At 47.0% G+C, this 24,865-nt stretch overlaps 1 protein-coding gene across 3 annotated transcripts in view; it reads right to left on the reverse strand.

Annotated features, from left to right (window-relative positions):
- Positions 1 to 24,543, reverse strand: part of METTL9 (methyltransferase like 9) — a 55,306-nt gene extending 30,763 nt beyond the window's left edge. The window contains exons 1-2 of one of the 3 annotated variants that reach the window (XM_033963409.1): positions 24,430 to 24,543; positions 4,568 to 4,758 (exon numbers count right to left, since the gene is read on the reverse strand). In XM_033963409.1, coding sequence (XP_033819300.1) covers positions 4,568 to 4,758; positions 24,430 to 24,528 — 290 coding nt within the window. In that variant the 5' untranslated portion in view covers positions 24,529 to 24,543. Of the gene's footprint in view, positions 1 to 4,567; positions 4,759 to 20,511; positions 20,997 to 24,429 lie in introns of those variants that run through there. The other 2 variants (XM_033963406.1, XM_033963407.1) reach the window with 2 other exon arrangements.
- Between the last annotated feature and the right edge of the window lie 322 nt (positions 24,544 to 24,865).

Consider the following 24,865-nt stretch of genomic DNA (forward strand, 5'->3'; position numbering starts at 1 on the left):
GTGGGGGGGCATGTCAATGATCATCCCCATTTGCATGCAGCCCTTTACTGAGTTCATTGGCCTGCATGCAATCGGGCATGAATCGGACACGGAATCGGGGGTTAGTGAATCTAGTCCTATGTTCCTTCTCTCTTAATGCACCATATGCCTGAACAGACTGCCTTAGTCAGTATGTCAAGCTCAGTCCCTGGCAGCATTCAAATCCAGACTAAAAGCCCACCCAAGCCATTGTACAGAAGAGAAGTCTTAAGAGTCAAAACTCAGGATAAGAGATAATACGTACATTCCCAGACTCTAAAGCAAGCCATGGTTTGTGGAACTGGACAAGGGATCATCATTATAAACACACTGGAGAGAAGTAGGGTCAAAAAAATAAAAGGATGAGGAAGTTGGATGAGTTCCTGGGAGAGATGCTTATAAGTTCTGATGAATTATGCACTAAACTGAAAAAATACAAAGCTTAAAATATATGTATGTCATATCAGTAAGTGCCTAGGTTCCAGCTCCTGAACCAGCCTTAGAAAACCTTTCACAGATGAAGGCAGCCTTTCCTGAGGAACTGGGCATATGAAGGGGCCAGAAAATCCTAGGCTGGTGTAGGACTGAAGAGAGGAAAGATCTCAGGTGCCTAGAAATTTTTCTGTGGGAGAGGTAATGAGGGAAGGAAGAAGCTCCCTGGGTGCACTAAAAGTATAGTGCCCTCCCAAAGGAAAGAGCTTCTGCCTATTCCTGAGCCCACTCCGATGGAGATAGAAGTCTCAGGAATTCCTGTTGAAAAACAAATGACTTGAGCCCAAACATATGGCCAGCACTAGGTAAACAATTGAAGCAAAGAAGTGGGACGGGACAATGGACCTTCCACCATCAACTCAAAGCCAACAAAATGCAGTAAAGCTGTTTATTAATGTCAATAAGGAAAAGTCCAAACAGCTTTACTGCATTTTGTTGGCTTTGGTTTGGTCCATTGGCTTTGAGTTGCTGGTGGAAGGTCTATTGTTCCATCCCACTTCTTTGCTTCTGTTTTGCCTACGTGAGTCTGTAAACAACTGAAGCCATTTTGGGGAGGAGAAAAACTTATATGCTATTTTACCAGTGTTTCACAGTTATGGGGCAGGGGAAACGCCAATTGCTTAAAGCACAGGTGTCGAAGTCGGTCCTCGAGGGCCGCAATCCAGTCGGGTTTTCAGAATTTCCCCAATGAATATGCATTGAAAGCAGTGCATGCACATAGATCTCATGCATATTCATTGGGGAAATCTTGAAAACCCGACTGGATTGCGGCCCTCGAGGATTGACTTTGACACCCCTGGCTTAAAGTGAAACTATCCCAAGGGGAGGAGCTGTCAGGGCCCCCAGAGCTTCTATGACTGAGTGAAGTCCTGAACACTAGAGATACTATGGGAAATAAGAAGTATCTGCCAGAGCGAGGAAACTTTGAGGACTATTTTCACTAATATACTGGGACTGAGAAATGCCACGGTGAAGGCCTGTTGACAGCAATTGTGGGCTGGGCTGGAAGCCATAAAGACCATAAATGATCAACAACTGCTTCCTTGGAGCCTCATTTCCATATGACTTGCGGTCTATTCAAATCTTTGGAATTATATGTTGCTCGAGACTTTACAAGTTTGAAATTATTAAATAGATTGCTGAAAGCATTCATCCAAAGCTGCAAAGTGATTGGGCTGTTGCCCAGGTTTGAACTTATTTGTTCACCTTGAGTACAAAGGCAGCAGAAAAACAGGACCTTGGCAAGGGTTACAAAGTGATGACTTGTCCCATTTGTGGAGAACTCCCTAACTGTTACTATAGATTTAAGCCTAACTATATACCAAAAAAAGAATCAACGAAAACCCTTTCTAATTATGAATGGAGTTAAAAGCAGCCTCAAAAAACTGAGCTATTAAACTTTTATAACTACTACTTAATTATGCAGCGCTACTAGATGTAAACACCATTGTACATTAATATGCAAAATTTAAAACACTTAGTCACCTATTCAGTACCCATGTCTGTTTTAATCATTCCCACAATTTAAGTAATTCCCTAATCCCTTGTTTGTCTTAAACAGATGTAAGCTCTGTTCAGCAAGGACTGCCTCGTAGATGTTTTGGCCCTGATTCTGTATAGGACGCTCATCCCGGACATGCTATACAGAATTGGGCCTACACCCACCCATACTAAACCCGATTCTGTAACCGACGTCCATGTTGCAGACGCCGGTTACAGAATTGGGTTACTTTAGATGTGGCCGCTATACTTAATCGTGGCAAGAGATCTCCATGCCGCGATTAGTATAGCGGCCGCAGCTACAGCCGTCAGTCTCCCCTCTCCCCCCAAAGATCGCGGCAGGAGGGTGCCCAACCCCTCCTGCCCACAGAACCCCACGATCGCCAGCAGGAAGGTGCTTAACCCTTCCTGCCGGTAGGCCCAGTCCCCCCGAAGATTGCCAGCAGGAGGGTACCCAACCCCCTCCTGCCGGATCCCCCCCCAACAACCCCCCATCAAAATGCCCCAAACCCCCCTCCCCGGACCCCCCACCCCAGAACTCCCCCTCGGGCTTACCCGCAAGTTAGACGGCGGGTCCCCGCCATAGGAGGGGCCTTAGGCGTCTGGGCCAATCAAACCCTAGGATCCTGTGGGTTTGGCAGGGGAGGGGCAGGCCCGCCTCATTTGGACAGAGGCGGGCCTGCTGGCTGGACGGTGCAAGGATCCGTCCTGCTAACTTGCAGGTAAGCCCAAGGGGGGGGGGGGTTCTGGGGTGGGGGTTTCATTGGGGGGGGTCCTGGGAGGGAGGTTGGGGCATTTTGATGGGGGTCATTGGGGGGTGTCCGGCAGAAGGGGTTGGGTACCCTCCTGCCGGTGTTCTTCGGGGGCGAGGCCTACCAGCAGGAAGGGTTGAGCACCTTCCTGCTGGCGATCAAGGGGTTCTGTGGGCAGAAGGGGTTGGGCACCCTCCTGCCGCGATTGTCCGGGGTGGGGTGGGGTCTACCGGCAGGATAGGTTGAGCGCCTTCCTGCCGGCGATCGTGGGTTCTGTGGACAGGAGGGATTGGGAACCTTCCTGCCACGATCATCAGGGGGGGGGGGAGAGAGGGGAGACTGGCGGCCATAGCCGCTATACTAATCACCACAGGGAGATCCCTTGCCACAATTAAGTATAGTGGCCACGTCTACTTACTATGTAGGCCAGCATTTTGCTGGCCAAATTGTAAGTGTCTCCCGCTCTACTAGGGAGACGCGTGGGCCGCCTAGGTTCGCCTAAGGCTATCACCTAGCCTTAGGTGAGCTTAGCTGGCTTGCAGGCCTCCCTAGGCTTCCAGAGGCGCCTTCAATATAGGCGGCCTTCCTGGGGAGCATTTTTTTAGAAAACTTGCCTCCCAATTGGCTGATTAGACAGCTGTAGGACGCCCATAACTACCTACAATCGGGATGCACTTTGCAGAATCGGGGCCTCTGTGTACAGAGCTATATACATCCAATAATGCAATAGAAATTATAAATAGTGGTAGCAGTAGGCTCATGGTACCAGAACCCCAGAAGAGACTGGATCTCATTCAACTGGAAACTCAAAAGGAGCAAAAGAAAAACTACTGAGCAGAAGAAACACTTTAAAAGCTGATATTCTTTCTAGTTTGAGCAAGCCCCTCTTAATACTGTATAGAAAGAGGATGCCCTCTACTGCTATACAGAGAAACATTTCTATAGAGGTATGAAAGTAATATTCAATTAATTCTTCCCATGTGGCAATATAAAAACATCAAGTCCAGAAGCACAAGGAATCTGTGTGCTTGAAAATCTGTGGCAAGTGTAACCTTGTTTATAGCTTGGTATTTACACAAGGAACAGTTTACTTGATCACACCCAACAAACATCATGTTCCCTCTTCATGCTGCATGGACACTTCTAGAAGATATCAATCTACTAAAGAGCTTAAGAATACAAATGGTGCTACTTATACACCTCCTATTCAGCTGACCACAGGGCAGTTACTGAGGTATAAAAACCCAAACCCTGGGCAAGTCACTTAATCCTCCCATTGATCGTGAGCCCAGATTTTGAGCCCACTGGGATAGACAGAAAAAATGTGAGTACCTGAATAAATTCATATAAACTGTTTTGAACTCCCTGGGAGAACAATATAGAAAATTGAATAAATAAATAGTATGAAAAGGTTCAGCTTCTGATAACCAGAGCTGATATTGTGACATCATAATGCCTCATTCCACCAATGCCTAAGAGCCAACCTCATCAGTGATGTCACAGTGGCTTCATTGTCCTATACTTGGCTCACTATTTCTAGAGTGGTGCAGTGGTTAAAGCTACAGCCTCAGCACCCTGAGATTGTGGGTTCAAACCCATGCTGCTCCTTGTGACCCTGGGCAAGTCACTTAATCCTCATTGCCCCGTGTACATAGATTGTGAGCCCATCAGGACAGACAGGAAAAAAAATGCTTAAATACCTGAATAAATTAATGTAAACCCTTCTGAGCTCCCCTGGGAGAACAGTATAGAAAATTGAATGAATGAACAGATAAATAAATGAAAGGTGCCACTGTGTCACTCACCCATTAATAGATGTCCGGGACATAAACATGCTGAACAGCGAGGACATAACAGAGTGGTAGAGCTGGATGGACAGCCAGCCAGATTTTTCGATGCTTCTGTGTAGGAAGACCCTTGTTCCATCATCTAGATAGCTCTGGATAAATACTGGCTTGAGAGACTCGCACAGCTTCTCGGTGTCGCACATATACCACTACACAGCAAAAGGACCAATACAACAAAATGTTAGAAAAGGCAACAGAAATGACAGCAACTTTATTCCCCCCACCTTCACATCTTCCTCTCCACAGTATGCGAGAGGCAGTCTGTATGGGGTAGCAGGCTAGTTCCCGACACCAGCATGATTTGAATCAAAAATCCCTCCAGCCACCTCTATTCTCCCGATATGAAGGTGATTGAAATTGGCTAGAGCATGGGTGGGAAAGTGAGAGTGATCATATCTTGGGGTCCTAACTGACTCGCGATTGGAATAACTTGAGATACTGCAAGGCCCACTCACATAATCACACGTGCGAGGAGCTGAACACATAAAGGTGATAACATGGTGTACCCTTCTAAGAAGCGAGATAACAAGAGCTGGTCGCCGTGCTGTGGGAGGAGTATAGAACATCTGTGCTGAAGAACACAATTACTGATGAAGAGTCAGAGAGGGAGATGGAGAGGAAAAAGGAAAAGAAGCTTTAACTTCTGGTTAGCCGCCAGTTGCAAAGATCATTCAGTTAAGTACAGGGCCCTGTGTAGCTGTCTTTGATGCACCTGCTTAAGGCCGGCCCTGCAAGAGCTGGACAGGCATCACTACACAACAAGTACTTATGTTTGTCTGTCTGAAAACATGTTCAGTGACATCAATCTCAAAAGATATACTGAGGAGTCAATGCAATAAAAGTATAGCTTGGTTTTGCACACAATTTTATGGGTGGGTACCTTTGTAAAAAAAAAAAAAAAAAGTTTTGCATAGAAGCTAACTGTATACAAAGACTTGAGCTGACATCAGCACATAGCTCATTTAAATCCCATGATAAAGAAGGCATTAGTTATTCAAGGCAGATCAGAGAAATGCCCAGAAGACCCAGAGGCTGAGTACATGGCTTTCTAATGCTAAGGAATTAATGCTTGCAATTAGGGTGAAAAAAAAGCTTGCACCTCTGCATTCAGTGTTAGTGAGGATTCTATGCCTGTATCTTCTCTTTATTGTAAGCATACAGGACCCACAGGAGCCAAATAGGAAGCATGCTGGAAATACTGGACTGTTGAGAAATAATATTCTGCTCATGTGTGAAAACAGTATTCCAGCCCATGCCCATAATGCATGCATATGCAACTCTTCCATCTGGCAATAATTATTACTGGTACTACAAACATTGGTTTTCTGCACCTGGAGCTACATGTGCTGAAAAGCTATTCTGCACATAATGTTGGTATTGCAAAATCTGTGTATAGTACCTTATATTTACAGAAAGGGTGGTATATTATATTAAATAAACCATAACGATTTCAGCACCTGTAGCTCTAGGTGCAGATACAATTGTGTGCACCAGATATGGCTGCCACTAGTATAGACCCATTATGTGCAAGTGTCCAATGTGTTCTCTCACATTAATGCATATTTTTTTTGCTCACAGGCAAGTTGTATTTTAGATTGGGCAGCAGCATTTTTTTGTTTTACGCCTGTTTTGACAATTACAGAACTTAGGGCTCCTTTTACAAAGCCGCGCTGGCGGTTTTTGCGCACGCACCGGATTAGCACGCGCTAGCCGAAAATCTACCGCCGGCTCAAAAGGAGGCGGTAGCGGCAAGCGTGCGCAGCAATTTAGCACGTGCTATTCCACAAGTTAAAGCCCTAGCATGGCTTTGTAAAAGGAGCCCTTAGTGTTTAAAAGGTTGTTAAGTTCACCATTTAAATTTCGACATCTATTTCTAGAATCAGCACAGTACTGGAAGTGCTCAAGAGGGAGCACCTCTAATTAGTAGCAGCTAACAAAGTAGGGGGACTTTGCCGGGTTTTTTTTGTAGAGCTTCCTGATAGGCCTGTCCATCACTTCAAAATTTAATTCTGCAAATCAACATATTAGTTTTCAATAAAATACTATTCACGAGCCTCTTTTTTTTTTAGGGGGGGCATTTAACTAAGCTGTAGTAGAAGGTGGTCTTAGCGCACCCATATGCAGGATTTTCCCTACATAGTAAAACCATTTTTACCACAGCAATAAAAGGGCTGATTTTCCATTTTTTCCAATTATATATCCATGCGCAGCCAATAAAAAAAAAACTAGCACACGAGTATTTACAGTACCGACACTTATTTTGCAGACTAGTTGTTTAGCCCGTTACATTAACGGGTGCTAGCAGCCCTTCTCCCTTACAACGGCCCCACACTCGCGGTCTGGCTGGCTCCCCACCAAAGGCCTTCGCGGCGGCAGCCCCTCCTGCATCCGTCCCCGCGTCCCAAGCCTCTCCGAAGGCCGGCTCCAAAGAAAATGCTACCCCTCTGTCCAAAGCCGTGGCGGCAGACTCCCTCAAGAGGCGCACCAGCGTCGGAAGCCTTGTCTTTGACGTTGTGACGTCAGAGAGGTGTCCGACGCTGGTGCGGCTCCCGAGAGAAGCCGCCGCAGCCCCAAACAGAAAAACAACATCTCCATGGGAGCCAGCCCCGGACACAGGAAGTCTCTCCTGGGCCGCGACGGAGAGGGAAGGGGGTGCTAGCGGCCGGCAGTCGCCACTCCACACCACCTTTCGCCTCAAGACACCGCGGCCTCCTCCCGGCAGCCGCCGCTCCATACTGCCTTTAGAAACTTTGGCCGGTAGGGCCGTATTGTGAGGTGGAGAGCAGGGAAGGGCTCGCATGCGCACTTGTCTTGCCACATCCCGACAGAAAAGGGATCAGGGAACACGCAAGGCAAGTGCGCATGCGTGGCTAGCATTTTATTATTTAAGATAGTAAGGGTTCACATATTAATCCTGCGCTAATCGGTTAGTGCGTGGTAATGTAGTTGCACTAACAGATTAACACAGAAATGCGCTCTCTGTAATAAAATTAAAAAAAAATTTTAGTGCATGATTTGCATGCAATGATCATAATATTACTACAAGACACCTAAGCACGCCCTAAGGTAAGCCACTTTAAACTGTGGTAAGCCCACATTATTGTTTTTCTGAAGCTTAGTATAAGGACCCCTTGGTGTTTTAATCTGCATCTTCCTTTTATTGATTTGTCATTCAATTCTCTATACTGTTCTCCAAGGGGAGCTCAGAATGGTCTACATGAATTTATTCAGGTACTCAGTCATTTTTCCCTGTCTGTGCCGGTGGGCTCACAATCTATTTAATGTATCTGGGGCAATGCGCAGTACTCTCCCCCTCTTATTTCATTGCTTCCATCTCCTCTCTCTCTTATTTTCCTAATCTATTTAATGTATCTGGGGCAATGCGCAGTACTCTCCCCCTCTTATTTCATTGCTTCCATCTCCTCTCTCTCTTATTTTCCTAATCTATTTAATGTATCTGGGGCAATGCGCAGTACTCTCCCCCTCTTATTTCATTGCTTCCATCTCCTCTCTTTCTTATTTTCCTAATCTATTTAATGTACCTGGGGCAATGCGCAGTACTCTCCCCCTCTTATTTCATTGCTTCCATCTCCTCTCTCTCTTATTTTCCTAATCTATTTAATGTACCTGGGGCAATGCGCAGTACTCTCCCCCTCTTATTTCATTGCTTCCATCTCCTCTCTCTCTTATTTTCCTAATCTATTTAATGTACCTGGGGCAATGCGCAGTACTCTCCCCCTCTTATTTCATTGCTTCCATCTCCTCTCTCTCTTATTTTCCTATCTATGAGCTCCTTTTACGAAGCTGCATTAGCGGTTTAACACGTGTAATAGCGCACTAATTTGCCGGCCGCACTAACCGCTACCGCCTTCTCTTGAGCAGGCAGTAGTTTTTTGGCTAGCATGAGGGTTAGCGCACGCTAAAAAGGTGCATGCGATAAAGCCACTAATGCGGCTTCGTAAAAGGAGCCCTATATTTTATTTTTTATACCTTTCCCAGCCTTTTCCCTTGGTTCTATTATCTTTTTTCATTCAGTCTTTTGTTTACAAATCATTTATTTTTTTACATCGTTTATTTAAATTTGTTTTCTATCCCATTCTCCCCGAAGAGCTCAGAACGGGTTATAGGTTAAACATACAGTACATAATATACAGTTAACAGGTTACAATTCGCCAAAGTTACAGTACAAGTTTTTCAATACAAGTTGTTATCCTAACTCGACTCATATTAGGGATCCAATACCAATATACAGGTGGCCCACAAAAAAAACTCCTTGATTTGAAATGGTTACAAAATCAAAACTTATTGGAATACGTTTATAAATAAGATGACAGCAAATACAGGTCCCAAAAAGCACAGTTAGCAAGATCGTACACAATCGCTTGCACTTTCACCCTTTTAAGCTGCAACTGGTGCAGTAGTCACAACCTTCAGCCAATGCAACTCAACAAAATGACCAGGTCCCCCGAGATCACCGGACATTACCGTCTGTGACTTTTTCCTTTGGGGGTACGTGAAAGACAGAGTTTACTTATCTCCACTACCCGCAACTATGGATGATCTGCAGGAACGCATCACTGAAGCTATAAACGCGATCACGCCAGATATTCTTCGGAGAGTCTGGTCTGAGCTCGATTAACGCAGGTTAGATTTGCCATAGTTACAGTCCAAGATTTTTCAATACAAATTTTATCCTAACGCCACTCATACCGATGACCTAGTACCAATATACATTTATTTGTAATCCAAAGGTCATTTCAATTGTTTCCTCCGGCTCTTTGAGTTTCCAACACCATCAATCTCTATAGGGCTGTGGCACAATGAAGATTTCAAATTACACCTGTTTTTTCAACCCCTTACTCTCGCTTGCCCTACTACAATGAAGGCCATTGGTTGAGGCAAGTTGCACATCTCGGTAAACCAGCCAAACCAGGGAATGAAGACCCAACCCAGGAACCAAAACTAGATTATCTACATGGCAGCGCATAGCATTGTTAGTTCCTCAACCACTTGTTTAAGGTAGAGCTACCAAACAGTATTGTTTCAAAAACTTCCATAATAGCCTTACTGGGTCAGACCAATGGTCCATCAAGCAAGTAGTCTGTTCTCATGGTGGCCAATCCAGGTCCCTAGTGCCTGGCCAAAACTCAAGGAGTAGCAACATTCCATGCTACCGTTCCAAGGCAAGCAGTGGTTTCCACATGTCTTTCTCAATAACAGACTATGTGTTTTTTTCCTCCAGGAAATTGTCCAAACCTTTCTTAAAACCAGCTACACTATCCGCTCTTATGACAACTTCTGGCAATGCGTTCCAGAGCTTAACTATTTTCTGAGTGAAAAAATATTTCCTCCTATGAGTTTTAAAAGTATTTCCCTGTAACTTCATCGAGTGTCCCCTAGTCTTTGTAATTTTTGACAGAGTGAAAAATTGATCTACTTGTACCCGTTCTACTCCATTAAGGATTTTGTAGATTTTAATCGTATCTCCCCTCAGCCATCTCTTTTCCAAGCTGAAGAGCACTAACCTTTTTAGTCTTTTCTCATATGAGAGGAGTTTCATTCCCTTTATCATCTTGGTTGCTCTTCTTTGAGCCTTTTCTACTGCCGCTATATCTTTCTTGAGATAAGGAGACCAGAATTGAACATACTCTAGGTGAGATCGAACCATACATAGAGCGATACAGGGGCATTATAACATTCTTAGTCTTGTTAACCATCCCTTTTTTTAAATAATTCCTAGCATCCTGTTTCCTAGCATTTCAGTTACTATTTTGGACCAAGAAATTAAAATGGAGGAGCTCTGTGAGCATTGATGATATAGCAATCTGCCCACACTTAAAATCTTATCACAGAATCTGTACTTCTATCAAAATAAGGAACCAGTGTTGCAGCAGGCAGAATACAAATACTTTAAGAACTGTGGTGAGGTGAACTAAAACCAAATATATAAAATTGGGAATATGAATGAGAGAGAGATTAGGAAAAACATACCACAAAGCTACCATAGGACGCTTAGAGGCTCTTTTGCTGAGCTGTGTTAGGTGTTAACATGCTCCTGGAGTAGCAAAAATGGTCTAATGCAGGACATGCTCAGCCACCTCTGTGTTCTGTGTTAGTTTGCACTAAATGCACAGTATTTTTTGAGAGGGGGCAGAGAATGAGCATGGATAGGCTAATCAGTGTACATGTTAACTGGTTAGTATGCCTATAACATAGACCAGCTTAGGGTTTACTCACCAGGTCCCAGAAAGACATACATAGTAAAATGGAGGAATGGCCTATTGGTTAGAGCAGCTTCCTCAGCACCCTTGAGGTTGTGAGATCAATCCCACTGCAGCTCCTTGTGACTATGGGCAAGTCACTCGACACCTCATTGCCCCAGGTACAGAAAGCACAGTTACTTACCGTAACAGGTGTTATCCAGGGACAGCAGGCAGATATTCTTGACTGATGGGTGACGGCACCGACGGAGCCCCGGTACGGACAATTTTAGAGTGATTGCACTCTAAGAACTTTAGAAAGTTCTAGCTCGGCCGCACCGCGCACGCGCGAGTGCCTTCCCGCCCGACAGAGGCGCGCGGTCCCTCAGTTAGTATAAGCCAGCTAAGAAGCCAACCCGGGGAGGTGGGTGGGACGCAAGAATATCTGCCTGCTGTCCCTGGATAACACCTGTTACGGTAAGTAACTGTGCTTTATCCCAGGACAAGCAGGCAGCATATTCTTGACTGATGGGTGACCTCCAAGCTAACAAAAAGAGGGATGGAGGGAAGGTTGGCCATTAGGAAAACAAATTTTGCAAAACAGATTGGCCGAAGTGTCCATCCCGTCTGGAAAAAGCATCCAGACAATAATGAGATGTAAAAGTGTGAACTGAGGACCAAGTAGCAGCCTTGCAGATTTCCTCAATAGAAGTGGAGCGGAGGAAAGCTACAGATGCTGCCATTGCTCTGACTCTATGGGCCGTGACAGAACCTTCCAGTGTCAGTCCGGTCTGAGCATAACAAAATGAAATGCACGCTGCCAGCCAATTAGACAACGTACGTTTAGAAACGGGACGTCCCAATTTATTTGGATCAAAGGACAGAAAAAGTTGAGGAACTGATCTGTGGGGTTTCGTACGCTCTAGATAGTAAGCCAGAGCCCTTTTACAATCCAAAGTGTGTAAAGCTTGTTCTCCAGAATGAGAATGAGGTTTTGGAAAGAAAACAGGGAGAACAATGGATTGGTTGAGATGGAATTCAGATACAACCTTAGGGAGAAACTTTGGATGTGTACGCAGAACCACCTTGTCATGGTGAAAAACCGTAAAGGGAGGATCTGCGACCAGTGCATGAAGCTCACTGACCCTCCTGGCAGAGGTAAGGGCAATAAGGAAAAGCACCTTCCAAGTAAGAAACTTGAAAGGAGAGGTAGCCAAGGGTTCAAATGGAGGCTTCATTAAAGCAGAAAGAACCACATTGAGATCCCAGATAACAGGAGGGGCTTTAAGAGGTGGTTTCACGTTGAAAAGCCCACGCATGAACCTGGACACCAGGGGATGAGCTGAGAGAAGTTTTCCATGGACTGGCTCATGAAAAGCTGAAATGGCACTGAGGTGGACTCTGATGGACGAAGACTTAAGGCCAGAGTCAGACAAAGAGAGCAAATAGTCCAACAACGTCTCCACTGCCAGGGAAGTGGGATCAAGATGATGAAGAAGACACCAGGAGGAAAATCTCGTCCACTTCTGATGGTAACATTGCAGAGTGGTTGGTTTCCTGGAGGCATCCAGAATGGAACGAACAGGCTGAGGTAAGAGAGTATCATGAGATGTCAGCCCGAGAGATACCAAGCTGTCAGGTGTAGAGACTGGAGGTTGGGATGAAGGAGGGTTTCCTGCTGTTGCGTAAGCAGAGAAGGAAACAGAGGAAGAAGAAAAGGTTCCCTGGAACTGAGTTGAAGTAGAAGGGAGAACCAATGTTGCCTGGGCCACCTCGGAGCAATCAGAATCATGGTGGCTCGTTCCCTCTTGAGCTTGAATAAGGTTCTCAACATTAGAGGCAGAGGAGGGAAGGCGTACAGGAACAGATTCGACCAGTCGAGGAGAAAAGCATCCGCTGTCAGACGGTGAGGAGAGTAAAGTCTGGAGCAGAAGAGGGGCAGCTGGTGATTGTGAGGAGCTGCAAAGAGGTCTATCTGAGGAGTGCCCCATTGAGTGAAGATAGACTGCAGAGTTATAGGATCGAGTGTCCACTCGTGAGGCTGGAGAATTCTGCTGAGTTTGTCCGCTAAAGAATTCTGTGTTCCCTGAATGTAGATAGCTTTCAGGAAGAGATGGTGATCTATGGCCCAATTCCAGATCTTTTGGGCTTCTTGGCATAGAAGGCGAGAGCCTGTCCCACCCTGTTTGTTGATGTAGTACATCGCAACTTGATTGTCTGTGCACAACAAGAGGACCTGAGGAAAGAGAAGATGTTGGAAAGCCTTGAGGGCATAAAACATCGCTCTGAGTTCCAGGAAATTGATTTGATGCTTCTTTTCCTGGGCTGTCCAAAGACCTTGAGTCTGGAACTCGTTCAAGTGAGCTCCCCATGCATAAAGAGAGGCGTCGGTGGTGATAACCAGGTGATGAGGGGGCTGATGGAACAGAAGACCTCTGGATAGATTTGAGGATACCAACCACCATTGAAGAGACTGACGAAGAGATGATGTCACAGATATGTGTCGTGAGCAAGGATCCGTCGCTTGGGACCACTGAGTAGCAAGGGTCCATTGAGGAGTGCGTAGGTGAAGACGTGCGAGGGGCGTGACATGAACTGTAGACGCCATGTGCCCCAAGAGTACCATCATTTGCCTGGCTGAGATGGAAGGCAGTGAAAGTACCTGTTGACATAGAGACTGAAGGGTCTGAAGACGATTGGATGGCAGGAAAGCTCTCATGAGGAGTGTGTCCAGGATCGCTCCAATGAATTGAAGTCTCTGAGTAGGGATGAGATGAGATTTGGGTAGATTGATCTCGAACCCCAGAATTTGTAGAAACAAGATGGTTTGGTTGGTGGCCAGAAGAACTGCTTGAGCGGATGTGGCCTTGATTAACCAGTCGTCCAGGTAAGGGAAGACCTGGAAGTGATGAGAGCGTAGAAATGCCGCTACCACAATGAGACACTTGGTGAAGACCCTTGGAGAGGAGGCAAGGCCGAAGGGCAGCACCTTGTATTGGTAATGAGAATGATTGATCATGAAGCGTAGGTACTGTCTGGAAGCCAGATTTACTGGTATGTGAGTGTACGCTTCTTTGAGATCGAGGGAACATAGCCAGTCGCCTTGATTGAGAAGAGGATAAAGAGTGGCCAGAGAAAGCATCTTGAACTTTTCTTTGACCAAATATTTGTTGAGATCGCGGAGATCTAGAATGGGTCTGAGATCTCCTGTTTTTTTGGGGACTAAAAAATATCGGGAGTAGAACCCCTGCCCCTGCTGGTCTAGGGGAACTTCTTCTATGGCATTTAGAAGAAGGAGGGATTGAACCTCTTGGAGAAGAAGGGTTAATTGAGGACTGGAAGCAGACTCTTTTGGTTGACTTGGAGGAGGTAGTGACTGAAAGTTGAGAGAGTAGCCGTGGCGGATGATGTTGAGGACCCACTGGTCTGACGTGATAAGTTCCCAACGGCTTATGAAATAAGTAAGGCGTCCTCCTATAGGTTGTGGAAGTTGGGTAGAAGGAACAAAACTGGCTATGTTCTGGAGAATTAAGTCAAAAGGGTTGTGTAGACTTTTGCACTGGTGCAGGTTTTACCTGTTGTTGTTGCTGAGGCTGTCTAGCAGCCGGCCTTTGTTGTCTCTGGCGTCGTTGCTGGGGAGCAGCTTGAGGCAGAGGACGAGCCACAAATCTACGCTGGTAGGAGGATTGTGGACGAAAAGGTCTGGTTGTTGGCGGCTTCTTAGACTTAAGAAGTGTATCCCATCTAGTCTCATGAGCCGATAACTTTTGAGTGGTGGAGTCCATGGAATCTCCAAACAACTCATCCCCTAGGCAAGGTGCATTGGCTAGCCGATCCTGATGGTTAACATCGAGTTCAGAAACCCTAAGCCAGGCCAGCCGTCTCATTGCCACTGAGATGGCTGTAGCCCTAGAGGTCAGCTCGAAGGTGTCATAAATGGATCTAACCATGAATTTCCGGAGCTGGAAAAGCGAAGAACAAGTTTGGTGAAAAACCGACTTTTTCCGATCAGGGAGATATTTCTCAAAAGCAGAGATATTCTGAATAAGCTGCTTTAAGTAGAAGGAGAAATGGAATGCATAATTCCCTGATCGATTCGCCAACATTGCATTTTGGTATAGTCGTTTCCCAAACTTGTCCATAGACTTTCCCTCTCTGCCAGGAGGGACAGAAGCATACACACTAGCCCCCTTGGACTTTTTGAGGGTGGATTCGACCAAAAGGGACTCATGATGTAACTGGGGTTTATCAAACCCAGGGATAGGAAGGACTCTGTATAGAGAGTCTAATTTTCGGGGAGCCCCAGGAATGGTGAGGGGAGATTCCAAATTTTTATAGAACGTCTCTCTCAAGATATCATGGAGAGGTAACTTAAGGTATTCCTTTGGAGGCTGATCAAAATCCAGAGCATCAAGAAAAGCTTTGGATTTCTGTGACTCAGCCTCCAAAGGAATAGAGAGAGAGTCACACATTTCCTTTAAAAAGGAAGAAAAAGAAGATACTTCTGGTTTAGAGGAGGGCCCCAAGGCAGAGGTGTCCTCTTCACCAGAAGAACATTCTCCCTCAGAAAGGAGAGGGTCTTCTGAGTCGCCCCACAAGTCAGGGTCTTGAACTTGGAAGCTCCGGTCCCGAGAATCCGGCGTGGAAGACTGTAAGTGATGGGATTTTCTATGAGATTTCCCTGACCTGCCTGACTCGGTACCGGGGGATGTGACTGTATGCACCGGTGCCGAAGTCTGAACAGCTTGATGGTGGGATCTCGGCTCCGGTGCAAGAATCGGCATGGAGACAGAGGAAACAGACTGTACCGGTACCGACGAAGTGGAAGTTGACAAAGTAGGACGATCCACTGTCGGTACCGGCGGCTCAGACCGGACTGGTACCGGAAGACTCGGTACCAGGAGTGAAGGCAGAATGTGCTCTAACTGTTCTTTAAGTTGTAATTTTAGAACAGCAGCAATACGGTCTTCGAGAGAAGGCACCGGTACCGCCTTTTTCTTTTGCGGTACCTGCGGTGCCGCTCTACGCTCCGAGGATGAGGAACCCGATGTAGAGGGGCTCACCTCTATTGGAGCGGAGCGCTTCCGTGAGCGCCTCGAGGTCTGCAGGATTGGGCTCGCTGCTATTGAGACCGGAGGACGCTCCAACGGGGAAGGCTTCTTAGCCGGCTTACCTGGAGGAGCCGACACCGACGCGGTATCGCGTGGTGTCGACGATGTGGGTGCCGACTGAGCCGGAGTCGAAGTCGGTGCCGGAGTGGTATCGGACATCTCGGTGCCGAAAAGAAGTTTTTGTTGAATCTCTCTATTTTTAAGAGTTCTTTTCTTTAGAGTCGCACAGCGGGTGCAGGTAGACGATTGATGGTCCGGGCCAAGGCACTGTAGACACCAATTATGTGGGTCAGACAGTGAAATTGGCCGTGCACACCGCTGGCACTTTTTAAACCCGGGTTGAGGGGGCATGAATGTGAAGACGGCTTCAGCCAAATCGAAGGCCGAGGCTTCGATAGTGGCAGTAGGCCCCGCCGGGGCGAAACCGAAAAAAGAAAGAAAACTAAATCAGTTTTTTTTTTTTTTTTTTTTTTTTTTAAGAAAGAAAGTAAAATAAAATGAAGGAAATAAACCTTCTAAAGACGTTTACGCGAGCGGGAAGGCGAAAAATGGAAAAAGTTTTCAACAGCCGTTGAAACGTGCGACTTCTTAGCTCCGCGGAAACTAAGAAACTGAGGGACCGCGCGCCTCTGTCGGGCGGGAAGGCACTCGCGCGTGCGCGGTGCGGCCGAGCTAGAACTTTCTAAAGTTCTTAGAGTGCAATCACTCTAAAATTGTCCGTACCGGGGCTCCGTCGGTGCCGTCACCCATCAGTCAAGAATATGCTGCCTGCTTGTCCTGGGATAATAAGTACTTGTCTAAAATATGTAAACAGCTTTGCTTGTGTGACCACACAGAAAAAGCAGTATATCAAGTCCCACCCCCTAAATACAGTTTTATTGCTGAATGTTTAATTGATAAGATGTTTGTCCGTTGTTTGTCCACATCTATGCAACTAAAAGGCAATCAATATACATATTATGTATGTAACCAACATGTTAACCGCATAGTTCTATGCGGTATATACATTTTTAAATAAATAAATGCTCCCATGGTTATTTTTTTACATGGCTGCATGCTAATGTCTATATTAGTGTAGGACCAGAAATAAAATAAATATTTAAACGTCAAATTGCCGGGAAACAAGGGTGCAGGCATAAAACTGGGGCTGTACTATCGCCCGCCTGGTACGCCGGAAGGAGTCGGACACAACTTGGAAGCTGAACTGAGACAAGAATGCAGGACTGGAAGTGTAACAGTGATGAGGGACTTCAACTACCCGGGGATTGACTGGAGTATGGGTCACTCCAACTGCACTAGGGAAACAGGATTTGTAGAAGCTGTGAGGGACTGCTTCATGGAGCAACTAGTCTGGGAACCGACGCGAGGGAGTGCTACTCTTGACCTCATCCTAAACGGATTAGGGGGGCCTGCAAGAGGGGTAGAAGTGGGAGGACCACTAGGCAACAGTGACCACAACGCGATCAGATTCACATTAGAAAGGGGGACACCCACAGTAAGGAGGACCGCAACAACTGCGCTCAACTTCAGGAAAGGGAACTATGTTGCTATGAGGGAAATGGTGGGGAGGAAGCTCAGAAACATCCTTAGGATGGAGACTGTAGGAAGCGCCTGGACCCTATTCAGGGACACCCTGCAGGAAGCACAAAGAATGTACGTCCCAGTTTCAGGAAAGGCGGCAAGAACAAGCGGTCAAAGGACCCGGTTTGGATCTCAACAGAAGTAAAGAGGGCAATAAATGACAAAAAAGTATCCTTCCTGAGATGGAAAAAGGACCCAACGGAGGAAAATCACCAGGCGCACAGGAAATGCCAAAAGGAATGCCACCGAGAGGTTAGAAAAGCAAAAGGGAAATACGAAGAGGGGCTGGCCAGGGAGGCGAAAAACTTCAAGGCATTCTTCAGTTACGTAAAGGGGAAGCGACCAGCGAGAGACGAGGTGGGGCCGTTGGACGATGGGGATAGGAAGGGAGTGATTAAGGAGGATAAAGAGGTAGCTGAGAGATTGAACACGTTCTTCTCGTCGGTTTTCACAAGAGAAGACACATCTAATATACCGGACTCAGAGGAGCTCATGAGTGGGGAACAGGCTGAAAAATTGGAACACATAGAGGTAAGTAAGGAGGATGTCCTTAAACAGATAGACAGGTTAAAATGTGGCAAATCGCCGGGCCCAGATGGGATCCACCCAAGGGTTCTAAAGGAACTAAGACAAGAAATAGCGGGCACAATCCAGCATGTTTGCAACCTATCCTTGAAAACTGGAGAGGTACCAGAGGACTGGAAATTGGCGAATGTCACACCTATCTTCAAGAAGGTATCGAGGGGTGACCCCGGGAACTACAGGCCGGTGAGCCTGACTTCAATTATAGGGAAGATGGTGGAAGCTATGATCAAGGACAGTATTTGCGAGCACATCGAGGGAAATGGCCTACTGAGAACAAGCCAGCATGGATTCTGTAAGGGAAGGTCATGCTTAACGAACCTTCTGTACTTCTTTGAGGGAATAAGCAGTCGGGTGGACAATGGGGAACCTATAGACATCATTTACCTCGATTTTCAAAAAGCTTTCGACAAGGTGCCACATGAAAGGCTGCTTAGGAAGCTGTGGAACCACGGGGTGGGAGGGGATGTGCACAGATGGATCGAGCACTGGTTGTCGGGTAGACTGCAGAGGGTCGGAGTAAAGGGACAATATTCTGACTGGCGGGGAGTCACGAGCGGTGTGCCACAGGGATCGGTGCTGGGGCCATTACTCTTCAACATATTTATCAATGACCTGGAAAAGGAGGCAAAGTGCGAGGTTATAAAATTTGCAGACGATACCAAACTGTGCGGCAGAGTTAGGTCCAGGGAGGAGTGTGAGGACCTACAAAGGGACCTGGACAAACTGAAAGACTGGGCAAACAAATGGCAAATGCGCTTTAACGTGGAAAAATGCAAGGTCATGCATATAGGAAAAAAGAACCCGTTGTTCAACTACAAATTGGGGGGGGGCATTGTTGGGAGACAGCAGTCTTGAGAGAGACTTGGGTGTGATGGTGGATGCATCACTGAAGCCATCTGCACAGTGCGCAGCAGCCTCGAAAAAATCCAACAGGATGCTGGGCATCATAAAGAGGGGCATAACAACCAGGACGCGGGAAGTCATCATGCCATTGTATCGAGCGATGGTGCGTCCACATCTGGAATACTGCGTTCAATATTGGTCGCCGTACCTCAAGAAGGACATGGCAGTACTTGAGAGAGTCCAAAGGAGAGCAACGAAACTGGTAAGAGGGCTGGAACACTGCCCATACGCTGAGAGGTTGGATAGGCTGGGGCTCTTCTGTCTGGAAAAAAGGAGGCTCAGGGGAGATATGATAGAGACCTTCAAGATCATGAGGGGCATAGAGAGGGTGGATAGGGACAGATTCTTCAGGCTGAAGGGGACAACAGGTACGAGGGGGCATTCGGAGAAACTGAAGGGAGATAGGTTCAAAACAAATGCAAGGAAGTTTTTTTTCACACAAAGGGTCGTGGACACTTGGAATGCGCTACCGGAGGAAGTGATCAGGCAGAGTACGGTACAGGGATTCAAACAGGGATTGGACGGATTCCTGAGGGATAAAGGGATCGTGGGATACTGAGGGAGGAGCTGGGATGTAACACAAGTATAGAAAGCTAACCAGGTAATAAGTATAGAAACCCAACCAGGTCGTGCATGTGCAAGACCGGAGAGTTAGGACTTCGATGGGAAGATAGGACTTCAATGAGAAACCAAGGTGGCAAGGGAGCCCCTTCTGGTGATTCAGACAGGTCGTGACCTGTTTGGGCCGCCGCGGGAGCGGACTGCCGGGCAGGATGGACCTATGGTTTGACCCGACGTATGTTAAACGCCCTTTTTGACTGTTGCACTAGAAATGGCCTTGGGCAGGCTGGCATAAGGGCACACTAAGCCTATTTCTTAGCGCAAAAGGGCCCTTTAAGTATTTAACACACCTGTAACATGTCTGTGCATCTCCTAACTGAGGCCTTTTAGGATCAAGTATAATAAATTTTGATATATAATCCAATCGTATGTTTTCTGAGCAGTGTACATCAACATAAAATATAAAAACAGCAAAAAAATTTAAAAAGACAAAGAAAGTACGTATTGCAGATTAAAGGGAGAAAGAAATACGTGTAGAGGGGAATAATTAGCTTCTGAAATCCCTGCTTGCACTTTGTTGATACCCTGCATTGACCCAGTGATTACTCAGGAGCTTTTTCAGACGTGCTTGTGATGGAAGGTGAAGAGCGGGGGGGCGGGAAGGTCCTCGCATCCCCTTTGAGATCGATGTTACGTGTTGTAAGACAACGGAGGGGAGGGGGCAAGAGCAGCACCTCTGCCCCGCCCCCTTTGCCCCCACCCTAAGCCTGGATGCCAGCGACCCCTCCCCCCACCCCCTGCTTCTAACGCATCCCCCGAGGGCAGGACGACCGTCTTGTCCGCGACCAGACACAATCCCCCACCCCACCCCCATCCTTTAAAAAGGCGGCTCCTCCGGTTTTTTACGGCAGAGAACGAGCGCTACCTGGCCGAAGGAGACGTTGCCCCCCCCCCTCCCTACCTCCTGGTTGTCCTTCCAGTAGGCGGCTTCACCCTGGTTCATCATGCTGGCGTAGAGAGACCGTGTCACCGGGCTCCGGAGATAGCGGCCGCTCCACATCATCTTCCTGAGCAAGCAGAGGGACAGCGCGTAGCCCGACAGCCAGCACAGAAACAACTTCATCTGTGCGAACCGGGGCGCGGCCGTCGCCGTGCGGCGAGCCCGCAGCTCCTCGCCATGGCGGGCAGCACGCGCGCTGGCTTCGCGGGTTGGGTTGGGGGGGGAAAGCCAGTGAGCTAGACCGGAACTTTCGTGACAGGGGATGATTTTCGCCCGGGCTTCTTTCGGGAGGCGGGCGCTACTGTGGAAGCCAGCGCGTCGCCGCAGATTGAACGCTTCGGAGGCCCCGCCCTTCGCCTCGCCAATCGCAGAACGCCAGGGGGCCATAGGCAGAAGGACGGGGAGGCGCCTCCCTGGTACCGAACGCCTGGCTGCTGCTCCCATGGCCCTCCCCCCCGGCACGCGCTGTCGCCTTGGTAACGGTGGTGGAGTCATTGTCGCAAGACAATGGATTGTGCGGAACATGCCGTCCCGCTGCGCGCGCTCCTTTAGTACAAAGAAGAGGGGCTCGGCTCGTGCCAGCGCACGCAGAAGGATGTTTGCCAATGTGATACGACTGCTGTACTGCCGTTTATCATTTCTATAGCGCGGAAAGGCGTACGCAGCGCCGTGCATGTGCATTTAGACGGTCCCTGCTCAGAAGAGCTTATAATCTAATTTTGAGAAACAGGACATATAGGGGTTGGGGAATTTCTCACAGAAAGAATGGTAAGATGGGCATAGGTATCTTATGGTAAGTGGAAGTTAGGAGCTAAAAGCAGCCTTGAAAAAGTGAGCTTTTAGCTTGGATTTGAATACTGCTAGAGATGGAGCTTGATCTAATGCTCAAGCAGTCTGTTCCAGGCATCCGCCCAGCAAGAAAGAAGGGACAGAGGCTGGCGTTGGCTGTGGAGGAGAAGGGTACAGATATGAGGGAACTGAACAAAATATGACATTGTATCTCCTCATCCCTTGGCCTGTCTGACCTTCTTAAATAGTAAATCTGTCCTACTATAACTGGACAGTCTCCTGCAATGATGTGATGTGACTTTTCCCCTCATACAACAATGTATCCTTCCTCTACAATGTAATGTAACTATTTCCTCATGTTACGGCATGAGCCTCTTATCTTGTAAATTGCCTTGAACCCTTATACTGGATAAGCGCGATTCAGAAATTCTGATTACATTAGACTTACTCGATGAATAGAGATCGCTAGAAGGAGCACAGGGGCAGATAAGTGAGGAGAGATAGTGAGAGGCTGCTGAGTGAATCGGTAAGAGGAGTTTGAACTGAATTAAAAAATGGATGGGGAGCCAATGAAGTGATTTGAGGAGAGGAGTGATGGTGTAGCAAGGGTAGGGGGAGCCCAGGGTGGAGGTGCACTTTCACACCCTCCCCCTACTGAGCACCCCCACCAAGTGTCCCCCCCATTCTTCCCAAACTCCTAGATCCCTCTGCAAATACATTGCTAGGAGCTCATTAGTATTTAAATGAGCTCTCCTAGCAATGCACAAAAGGGAATCCCCCCACCTCAATTCCAGTCGCTAATCACCAGCAGCTTTGGAGTAGCTAGTAGCTGATGTCTGCACACAACACAGGCACAACAGCATTTTAAAAAATGCAGCCCTGCTGGCAGGGATACCCAAAACTAGGACTTTTTGACACCCCCTGACACTAAGCCCCCCTTTCAATCTCCCAACTACTCCCACCACCCTAAAACAAAATGGTGGTCTAATGGGCTGGGAGGGGGGAATCGGGTCACATCCTCCATTGACGACAACAACCCCCATACCGTTTGTTGAAAATCAGGCAGGAGGAATGCCCATGCCCTCCCGCCTTGATGGCCCGCCTCTTCAAAATGATGGCCCTTCCCCCCCTCCTGGTGCATCCTGGGATATACTGGGAAGGGTCTAAGGTCCTGATTGGTTCAGGTGCCTAAGATCTCTCTCCTGGGGAGGGACCTTAGGCACCTGAGCCAATCAGACCCTAAAGCCCCTCCCAGTGCATGCCAGTGATTGGCTCAGTCACCTAAGGCCCCTCCCCAGGGACGAGGAAGCAGACAACTCCATCATTTCATCCCCAAGCATCCACACAAGTACAATGCTTACTGCAAAATTCTTGTGCGCATGCACTATGCACATTCCTCCCCCTTAACCTCCCATGCTAACAGCAGAAATATGATTTGCATAGTATTAGCACTGAGAATTTTTAAGTGTTTTTTTTTCTGCGCTGCTCCAGCAGTATTTTCCAGCGCTGTTCCTTACAGTGCCAGTGTTCTGTGCATAAGCCTGCTTGACAAGGTGCACTAAAGCCAACAGCACAAACCCCATAGCACGAGAACAGTGAAGAAACTTATCTCTGCAATGCTGTAAGCAAATGGCATTCAAATTATATGCATGTTATGACACCAAAAGCAAGGGGAAGGAATGTGTCTGGCACATGTGTGCAAGAGTTTTGCACTAAGTGCAGCTCTGGTGCACAAGCTTGGGCAAGACCAGAAGCACAAGCTCGCACTGACTATTCTGCACCTTTAAATATAAGCATTTCAAAAACTCTTTTCATTTAAGCACAGAAAAACGGGCACCAACGTGTGCGTGCACGTTCAGTTTTGCTTGGACTTGCACACATTTGTTCCTCACTATCGGCATTTGCATCGGCTTCCTTTTCTAAAAGAAAACACAACTGCAGTTTAAAGTGAGAAATTCTGACTAAATCCTTTCTTCAAAACTTTCAGCGCTGATGATAAATTTCCACCATTATTTCTTTATTCAATTTTTTATACTGTTCTCCCAGAGGAGCTCAGAATGGTTTAAATGAATTTATGCAGGCACTCGAGCATTTTTTCCCTATCTGTCCTGACGGGCTCACAATCTATCTAATGTACCTTGGACAATGGGGGATTAAGTGACTTGCCCAGGGTCAAAAGGAGCAGCATGGGTTTGAACCCACAACCTCAGGGTGCTGAGGCTGTAGCTTAAACCACTCTCCCTGCACTGTTCTCTAAGCATTGGGAGGGAATACAAAATGACCTCATTTCCATCTGTTTGAATGCATTTGAATACAATTTGTGGTCATCTTTGGCCACACATTTCCTGTGCTAGAGCCCTCTGGACATGACAACTCATCCATCACTAATTGTCTCTAATGCCAGCATTAGGTCTTGTGTGATCTAAACCTCCCCTGGATATCTTCTATACCAAAAATGCTTATAAGGTAAATTCTTAGATTACATTCCGGGTGGCCACGTCGTGAAGAGCAACATAATTTTGAGGGATTGTGCCCTGAGGAAACCTGAACAGGGTGAAACATGTTGGCGTATTTCATCCCTCTTGGCTAAACCACCCAAGCTAAGTTAAGCACTTGATTTATAATTATTTAAAATATTTATTAAAAATATAAAAATTTATGAGCTAAGCACATCTACATTAGAAAAGACCAGTGACCCGATGACGATGGGGGGCATAAAGCCAGTTGCCATGAAAGTTTATTGCTTCTGGTGGCACCTCCAAGGGCCTGAAGAATTTACCTTATAAGCATTTTTGGTATAGAAGATATCCAGGGGAGGTTTAGCTTACACCTTACCCTCAAAGGAGTTATAGTTATCGTTTCTTCTATTAAGTATTTTCATATTTAAGCCTGATATACAGAAGCATTAGGTCTTGAGCATTGGCCTCAAGCAACTCTAAAATTCCTAAAGATCTTGAGTATTTTTCACACACTACTAGACATTCTGTGAAGTAAAACAGAAGCCTGGGCAGGGGGAACATTTCCAAAATGGCTGAGGGCGCCAAGCACAATACAAATTACCCCTCACTGGGCACAAATGAAGGAGCTTACTTGATACCGGAGGTGCTCATCACTGCACCCACAGAGTTGGCTCCTAGGAACATGTAGCGACTTCAACCAGGCCTCTGAAAGGACAGCAAGGCAAAACATTAGAACCTGCCCCTACACACTAACCTACAAGACTGGGTAAAAGGAGGACCACACACCCTTAAAAACCTGCTCACTTCGGGGGTGAGCGGGATCCATGAGGTGCGAGGGAGTTAAAATGAGGATCTCTGCGGACCCCGGCGTGCAGTTAAGATCCACGAGGTCCACAGTCAGCAAAGGTAGAAATTAAAAAAGAGGATCTCGCAGACCCCACAGAACTAGAAGTGCAGGGCCTTAAAAAGAGAGCAGCCTTGGGGTGGGGTTTGCACCGATCCTTGTATTTTAACTCCTGCGGACCTCACAGATCCTGCTGCAGGGGGGTAAGATGACAGTGGCAGTG

Source organism: Geotrypetes seraphini, chromosome 11, assembly GCF_902459505.1.
Source record: "Geotrypetes seraphini chromosome 11, aGeoSer1.1, whole genome shotgun sequence".
Classification (NCBI taxonomy): Eukaryota; Metazoa; Chordata; class Amphibia; order Gymnophiona; family Dermophiidae; genus Geotrypetes; species Geotrypetes seraphini.